Source organism: Astyanax mexicanus, chromosome 18, assembly GCF_023375975.1.
Source record: "Astyanax mexicanus isolate ESR-SI-001 chromosome 18, AstMex3_surface, whole genome shotgun sequence".
Taxonomy (NCBI): Eukaryota; Metazoa; Chordata; class Actinopteri; order Characiformes; family Acestrorhamphidae; genus Astyanax; species Astyanax mexicanus.
The window spans coordinates 23384034-23392051 of NC_064425.1; the positions used below are offsets into that span (position 1 = coordinate 23384034).

Consider the following 8018-nt stretch of genomic DNA (forward strand, 5'->3'; position numbering starts at 1 on the left):
ATCCTTCTTTTGCTGGTGAAAAAAGTAAAATATAATTTATTTTATTGGATAAGGTGAATGAATGAAGCAACAATTATCAAGAACAATTGATCAATAACTGGACCTGAACTTTTAAACTAACTACAAAGTGCTGTATCAACAATATCCAGAATAAAACAATTCAGAAGCGCACCAGTTTCTTGATGTCCCCCTCCAGCCTGTAGATGCAGTCTAGTTTTCTTTTGCGGCATCGCTGAGCAGCCATACGGTTTTTGCTGCGACGTCTAACGTCTTGCACAAACTCCAGCTGCTCTGCGGTCAGCCGCTGCTCCTTCAGCATCTGCAGGAAAGCACGCCTGCTCATGCCTGGAATCTGCTCAACAGGGAATGGCAGTTCTACCTAGGGTAACAAAGAATCAGAGCAAAAAGTTCCATAAACTGTACAACAATCATGATCACAATAATTATTAATATGATTATAACCTTAAAGTTATTAATGCCTCATTTTAAATGTCAGGGCTCTTTAGATTCTACCAGTGAGGTGTGGAGCTACTTTGAGCCTGGATAACAGTATAAAAAGCTATGTATCTGCAGGGGCAAGAATATGCCCCGTATCACCAAGTCCAAAGGGTGTTTGGACAAATGTAATAAAATTGCTGGATCTCAGAAAGCTGCGGGTGAGCGGAGGTGAGCTATTCAACAAAGGTTATATTCAGGTAAAGGTTAGTAAACACTTTATCATGTTTTACAACACCCAAATCAATTTCACACTGGAGTTCTGCTTTAACTATGTTTTTTGTTTAGTAGTGATTTTTTTGTCTATGTTTTATTAATGATCTGGACCTTAAAAGACAAGGATTTTAATCCACCAGATATATAAAAGGTACACAACTCAATTGTGTATCCGATTACTGCTGCTTGTGTAGTGATTGTGTATGTGGCTTTTAATGCAACTAAATGCATTTTACTGTCATTTTGGGACACTGCTATTGGTCCAATCATCATTAAATGTCTGAACTAAACCAACAACACTTTTAGATATGTTTCTTGGGAATTAAATAAATATTATTATATAAAAGTATAATACATAATTATAATAAAAGTAGAAACTGAACGATCAGTAGTTTTGGGTGTGATACCAATCTTGGGCTGGGCCAAATGCCATATTAATGCAATACAGACGCCAGGCAATTTTGGCACAGATTCTCCTAATTACGACCACGTTCAAGCAAAAACTGGTCATATACACTGACTTTAAATAAACAGAAGAGTTTTAATCATCGAAATAATTGGATTTCAGGAGAAATATAAATGTGTAAATAGGTTACATTTTATAATTATGTTTGTTTAATTAGACACCAATACCGCAGGGACAGGTATCCAAATGGGACTCTGTAAAAAAGCGAAATCCAGGGAAAGTAAACAACGAGAAACTAAATTAGCTAATTAATGTAGATTTAGAGCTTCCCAGCATCTAGGTTGGCTGATACAAAAAACAATGGCTAGGTCGTTCTATTCTGTAACCGCTCAATGCAAAATGTGATTGACGGCTAAGAACAAAGTTTTAATTGGTTGATGCAGAACATGATTGATGTTTTTTATTTCTCAAGTCCTCTCCCATTTAGGTCTCCAGTCTGCAGTATTACGCTTCGCATCGGCTAAATCAGAGCAATAACGTCTGAAACCTATACAAAGCCAATTGATCTTCCAGTCTCTAGAACATGGTATGCTGTTGCACTTTGTAACCCTGGCATGCTGTTGCAAAGTAACCCTAGAATTTAGGATCTCTGGAAATGTGAGTTTTGACACGTTATACTAAGTTCTACTTAGTTATTTTTTTTAATGATTGTTAAAATATTGGCTCACCTCATACACTTGCTCACCAAGATCCGCACAGTCTCCATCTGTGTCGCATTCAGAATTCTCGCCAGAGATTATAGGAGACACACAGGAACTTTCTCTGCTCTCTTCTTTGGACAGACTGTCACCTCCTGAGGGTTGTCCATCTTTGGAGCTTAGGTCTCTGAGGAAAGGGCAGTCATCAGGGGCGGCACCTAAGTCCAGGTGCTTGAGCCAGTGGAAGTCGGCACCATTCCCTACAGCTGCCTGCTCCATCGACTCCAGAGGCTCTGCCAAAGAAGAGCTTAAATCTGGCCAAAAACCTTTCGCCAGATGCTCTGCCACCTCCCTCTCTACTGTGCTCCTTTCTGTGGACCCGCCACTAGGTGCTGGATCAGGGAATATTTGCTCATCCGAGTCAAAGGTCTGCGGGGCCTCGGAGTTAATGCTCTCTAGGTTAGTCACTGACGCAATGCTGTCCAAAACTTCACTGGTCTCTGTGGGGCTTAGAGGACGCAACTGGCTGCATTCTGCTGATGGTTCCAGAACCCTTATGGGCTGGTTAAATTGACCTTCAGTTAAATCTGGCATGGTTACAGGTTCAGTGCCAGATGTTTCACCAGGAACATCAAGTGCAACATCCATTGACAGTCCATTCTGGAACGCTTCTCCCATCTCCAAAATGTCCCCATCACAGCCCGCTGTGGCAGGATGCACATTTTCACTGTTACTGGTGCAAGTTACTGAAAGAAACGGACAGACCACTCCGGCCGGTACTGAGGAAGACAGTGGTAACTGAGGCCCGCAGTTCTGTAAACACAGTTCTGTTCTGTCCTGGCCAGAAGCAGTCTGGAATGAGACTGAGGGTACATTTAAGGGTAGATCTTCATTAGAGGAAACAGTCTGGCATTCTTCAGGACACTGTGCACTTGGCACAATAGGTTCTGTATCAACCCCAGAAACCTGCAGCACCCTGTCTGTTTCAGTCTGCACAGTAGATACCACCTCAACCTCAGGAACCTGAGGCACACAGTCTGTTTCAGTCTGCACACTAGGTACCGTCTCAACCTCAGGAACCAGCGCTACATTTTCTGTTTCAGTATTAGTGTGATGCTCACTGGTAGTACTGCAGTCTCCACTGGCAGCTGAGGGTTTCTCATGGCAGGCTTTGCTCTTGTTGCTGTTTTTGCTCTTCCTCTTGGCTTCCTGAGTGTTTCCGCTGCCATCAGAGAACTTGGGGATGAGGAACTCGAAGCAGGCTTTGTCAAGATTGTGAAATCCCAACAGCTCGGCACATCTGTGAATCTCCAGAATGTTGTCTTTGGTGAAGTGAAGTTTTGCAGTGTAGGCAAACTGCAGCAAAGGCACAAAGCCTTCTACAGTGACCTGGGGGTATACAGAAAATTAGTATTAATAATCACATTATATACACTACCAGTCAAAGGTTTTATTTTTCCTGTAGCAGTTCTGTATGGCCCAGACAAGCTGCCTTTTTTAATTTATCATCTTAGCAATGACTTTACTAAGATGACTTTACTAATTATTACTGCACTCCTTCACTTCTCAGATTCTCTCTAATTCCTTTAATTCCTTCATTACCTCTAATTCTTCTCTTTATTGCTAAAACTGAGACTTAGTCCAATGTAAAGCTGAGCTAAAGGTGTTGCCATTTGGGTCAGCCAGACCTGAATCTTCCTGAATATTTCCGGTTATTGACCTGAAGAGCTCACATGGCAAAAAAAGGGCGGAAAAATGCTGATGTTCTAAAAATGTTCACCGGTATTGTATATATTAAATGTGTAAAAATGAATAGCAAATTACTATTGTAGTCAAATTAAGTCAACCTGTAGCTGGTTATATGAACTTCCTGCTACTATATAGTCTTATGCAAAGGTTTGAGCACTACTGGCCAAATGGCACATTTTGTCTTTTTAACTGAAAACAGTAAACGATGCCTCTAGTTTTTTGCTTTTCTATTTACCAAATGTGGTATCTGATGCATGGAACTTGATCTTGGGTCTTACATCAATTGATAAAAGAAATAAACAGAAAAATCAAATTTCCCAAATTGAAATCTTTAAAAACTCAAATTCTTTAAACTTCATCAACCATCGGCTCCTTTAAGCAACTGTCTAAAGCCAGGAAAATCAAAGTAATACTGTAGGTCCTTACTTGTAGATATTTCTATTGTGTGGAGTGCTATTGGGAAATGACAGTTCAGGGGGACTGTGTAGGTCAAGATAAGATCTTTGGAAGAAAAAGGAAGACTTGCTCTTCATACATCAAATCAAAACTATGTGAAAGTTTAGCTAAGTGAAGAGGGTAGTGCAATGTTCCGGTGTGCAGCATTGTTTGCATAATCATAATCTTTATGAAGGAGTTATAAAAAGGAAACTTCAACTGCAAGTATGCTACAGAACCTATTGGGAAGCCAGATGAGTTTCGGATACAAGTGCTCTGCACTAATTAAATACAAGCAATAATCAGCAATGGTATGCTTGGAGAACAAAGGAACTGCATTTCCTCAAATAAACACCTTGTCTGTCTTTGAACATTGCACCACCCATTGCATCCATCATGATTTGGGACTGTGTTGCCATAAGCGCCATTGGAAATATTGCACAGGTTGAGCAAGGAATACATTTTATCTATAGCCCTAACTGGGCGAGGGGGGCAGATGTGTGTAAAAAATATTTCACTCTTCTACTCAGTGATAAAACTCTGGTATCCGGACTGCAGCTGAAAAAACAGGAGAACCAATGAGTTTTTAGGCTTTTGTGGTCACGACATCACGTTCAGTAGCTCCTCCATTTCAACTCACTGTTGTGTTTACATGGATCTCCATGGAAACACACACCCAAAGTGTAATTACGGTGCATGGCAGTGGACAAATAGCTATTTTATTAAACTTGAGGTGACTTAACACAGAGATGTGCGTCCGGACGAGACTAAAATAAAACACAGTAATGATTTCTAAATATTAGTTTATATGTAAATATGGATATCTAACAGTAGTCCATTAAGTGTTGTGTTAACCTCAACCTCTAGATAGAAGTGAATTTAATCCTACTGTTCAGGGGTGGGTTTCCCGAAAGCTTCGTAATGCTAAGAACTTCGTTAACTCGTACTTAAGATTGATCGTTAATTAAAGAGTGTTTCCCAAACCCGTGCGTAACTAAAGTACTGCGTAAACTCGCTCGCAGATTAACGAGTGCCCTGACCCACTCGTTATTTTTAGAGAGCTTCTTTAGGGGATCTCTACTTGCAGTTCAGCACCTTAAACACCAGGGACCGCCAATTTTAAGGGAGAAAAATGTTCATTTCCGTGGTTGAAGCAATTATATTATATTACTATTATATTATATTATATTATATTATATTACATTATATTATATTATAATATTCCCCGTGTCTGCGGGTGCTCCGGTTTCCTCCCACAGTCCAAAGACCTAATTGGATGTCGGATAAAAATTAAAAACTGACCCTTAGGTGTGAGTGTGTGAGTGGATGTGTCTGTGTGTCTGTCTGTGTCTGTCTGCCCTGCGACGGATTGGCGGCCTTTCCAGGGTGTATAGCCGGCTGGTATAGACTCCAGCCCCCCCGCGACCCTAAACGGATAAAGCGGTTGACGATGAGTGAGTAAGTGAGTGAATGAGTTATATTATATTATATTATATTATATTATATTATATTATATTATATTATATTATATTATATTGCCATATAATGCCATATATAATGCCAATTTGTCTGTGGCTTGTAGTCTAACTGGGCAAACCCATTATTAAAATCCAGATTCCTGCAGATGATGCTCACGGTCTAAGCAAAGCTGCAAAGTCACCAAGTCCGTGGATTCTGTAATCAGGCTGTTACTGTGGAATACACGCAAATATACACAATTCCCACCAGACCGGGAATTACAGCACAACATTATATATTTCCATGCTATTGGGAAAATTCCTGGTACTGTAGGTCCGGTGCAGGGGACGCCTGCGGTGTCTTTAATCACACCTACGCGTATTGTAAAGGGTATCGGTGAATGTGCAGGTAATATTTAATATTATTCCTTAATCAGGTGATTCTAACCAACATTGTGGCCGTTCATCTGGGCAAACTCTGGGGTGTGTCAGCTCACAAATATATAAATACCAGTCAAAAGTTGGACACGTCTCATTCAATGTTTTTTTTTTTTTTTTTTTTTACATTGTGGATTAATATTAAAACCATGAAAACTATTAATTGACGCATATGGAATTATCTAGTAAACAAAAAGGTGCATGGCCTTAACAATCCCCTGACCTAAACCCAACTGAGATGGTGATTTGGATGAGCATACTCATGTTGGTATAATATATATAACATACGTATATGTATTATTATATTATTTTAATATTTTTTATATATTATATTTTTTATATTATTATTAATAATTATAATAATAAATTAATATTACTCGCCAAATTACTATTAATAATATTAGTATAATATATATTAATATAATATATATATATGTATATATATTAACAATAATAGTTTTAAAAAAGTAAAAAAGTTTATTTTTTTTAATAGATTAGATTTTCGAGTATTTATTTAGTCATATGTATCTTTAGGAGTATTTTATTAATGCCAAAGTACATCCTTTTGTAATTTAAATTTCAGAATATGTATAATATTGATGATTACAACACATTTCTACGTTTTTAGGGTGTAATAGTGAATAAATACTGCATATTGGCAATGTTGAATCGATATTTGTGGATCGATTGAGTGCGCTGTTTTTGGGGAGGAGTCAACAAAGACGTTCTTTAACCTCGTTCGTTAATTTTCGCGTTGCGAAGCTCTTTGGGAAACACTCGCAGAACTGGCTCGTTCTTTACTCACGTCATTCGTTAGTTCGTTCGTTATTCGCTAAGATTGATCGTTTTCGGGAAACCCACCCCAGATTTTATAAATATTATAATGATTTTATATTTAACAGTTTTCCTAAATTTTGATTTAGACAATATATCACCATGTTTACATTTTTGCAATACATTGCCATGTATTTAATCATAACTCGTGTATCATAATATGTATTGTACCGTCAAGTTCTTGCCCTTGCATATATTTAATACAAAGCCTGATGCTGTAAGGTTCTCAAATCTTTTGCCACACTGATGATTTTGCTTTTGATTTCTTTATTAAAAAATGGAATAACATATTAAGATTTCCAGAAAAAAATGTGTTTTATGTTTGATCAATTACAGATAACTGTAACACAAGCTGTGCTTACTATTTTTAAATTTAAAAAATAAAACTAAATGTGTTATTTGGCCAAGGCTGCACATTTTTGGCCAAGGCTTTCCTTATGATATCATAAGCTACATTATATCCTGTAATAAAACATTAAGCATTACTTCATCAGGTAGATTGATGACCAAGTTCCAGCCCGTGTTGTTTTGGAGCCTGGTGTAAAAATAGTTGCTGCAGCATGCCAGTACGGAGCGGTGCGCTCGAAAGCTCCTGCACTCCACTTCTACGGTCACATCACAGAGGACGTCCTTCTGTCTCTGTTCATCCAGGGAGCGGAGGACATGCACACTGTGTACGGCTGACTGGAAGGTGAACACCGACGTCCGGGGGCCATCCACAGACATGATGGTGAATTTTAGCTACAGAACAACAAAAGAGGAACAGACACAGATGAGCAGAAGGGTGGATCCAGTGAAGAGGAATTGCTTATATGTCATCTGATCATGACATTATAAGTTTGACTATTTTAAGATGTGACTGAAAGGCAGAAAGTAGTGGAAGTAAAAGGAGGATTGCAAACAGAGTCATGTTTAACAATGTGAAAGGACATCCCAAAACAAAAATAACAGCAGAGTGGGAACAAAGTTTCCCAGGGAACACCTACATACAGAACAGAACTTCTGAAACATTGTGCTCTGAACAGATAAACATTGCAGACAAATGAATCTAATTATTATGCGTGGGTATTCACCTTGCACACCTTCCAATATAATGAACTGCTCAATTGTTTGCTCTTCTTGTTTTTCTGGTGGTAGATGCTGTACTCTGATAACAGCTATGGTGAGAGCGACCTGTAGGTCGCATGAGGACATTTAGAAATGTTGGAGACAGCTTTACACTACATCTTATGGTCTTCAATTATGGGCTGAGGAGTCTGGCTCTTCTTCATAGTGCATTGTTGTGTGATT

The 8018-nt window shown here is 38.7% G+C and overlaps 1 protein-coding gene across 3 annotated transcripts in view; it reads right to left on the reverse strand.

Annotated features, from left to right (window-relative positions):
- Positions 1-8018, reverse strand: part of bach1a (BTB and CNC homology 1, basic leucine zipper transcription factor 1 a) — a 251933-nt gene that overhangs the window by 239917 nt on the left and 3998 nt on the right. For all 3 annotated transcript variants that reach the window (XR_007425357.1, XM_007234502.3, XM_007234501.3), the window contains exons 2-4: positions 7215-7469; positions 1846-3204; positions 173-379 (exon numbers count right to left, since the gene is read on the reverse strand). Coding sequence is in view for 2 of the 3 variants with exons in the window: in XM_007234502.3 (XP_007234564.3) it covers positions 173-379; positions 1846-3204; positions 7215-7454 (1806 nt within the window). In the remaining variant the exon portion in view is untranslated. The remainder of the gene's footprint in view (positions 1-172; positions 380-1845; positions 3205-7214; positions 7470-8018) is intronic.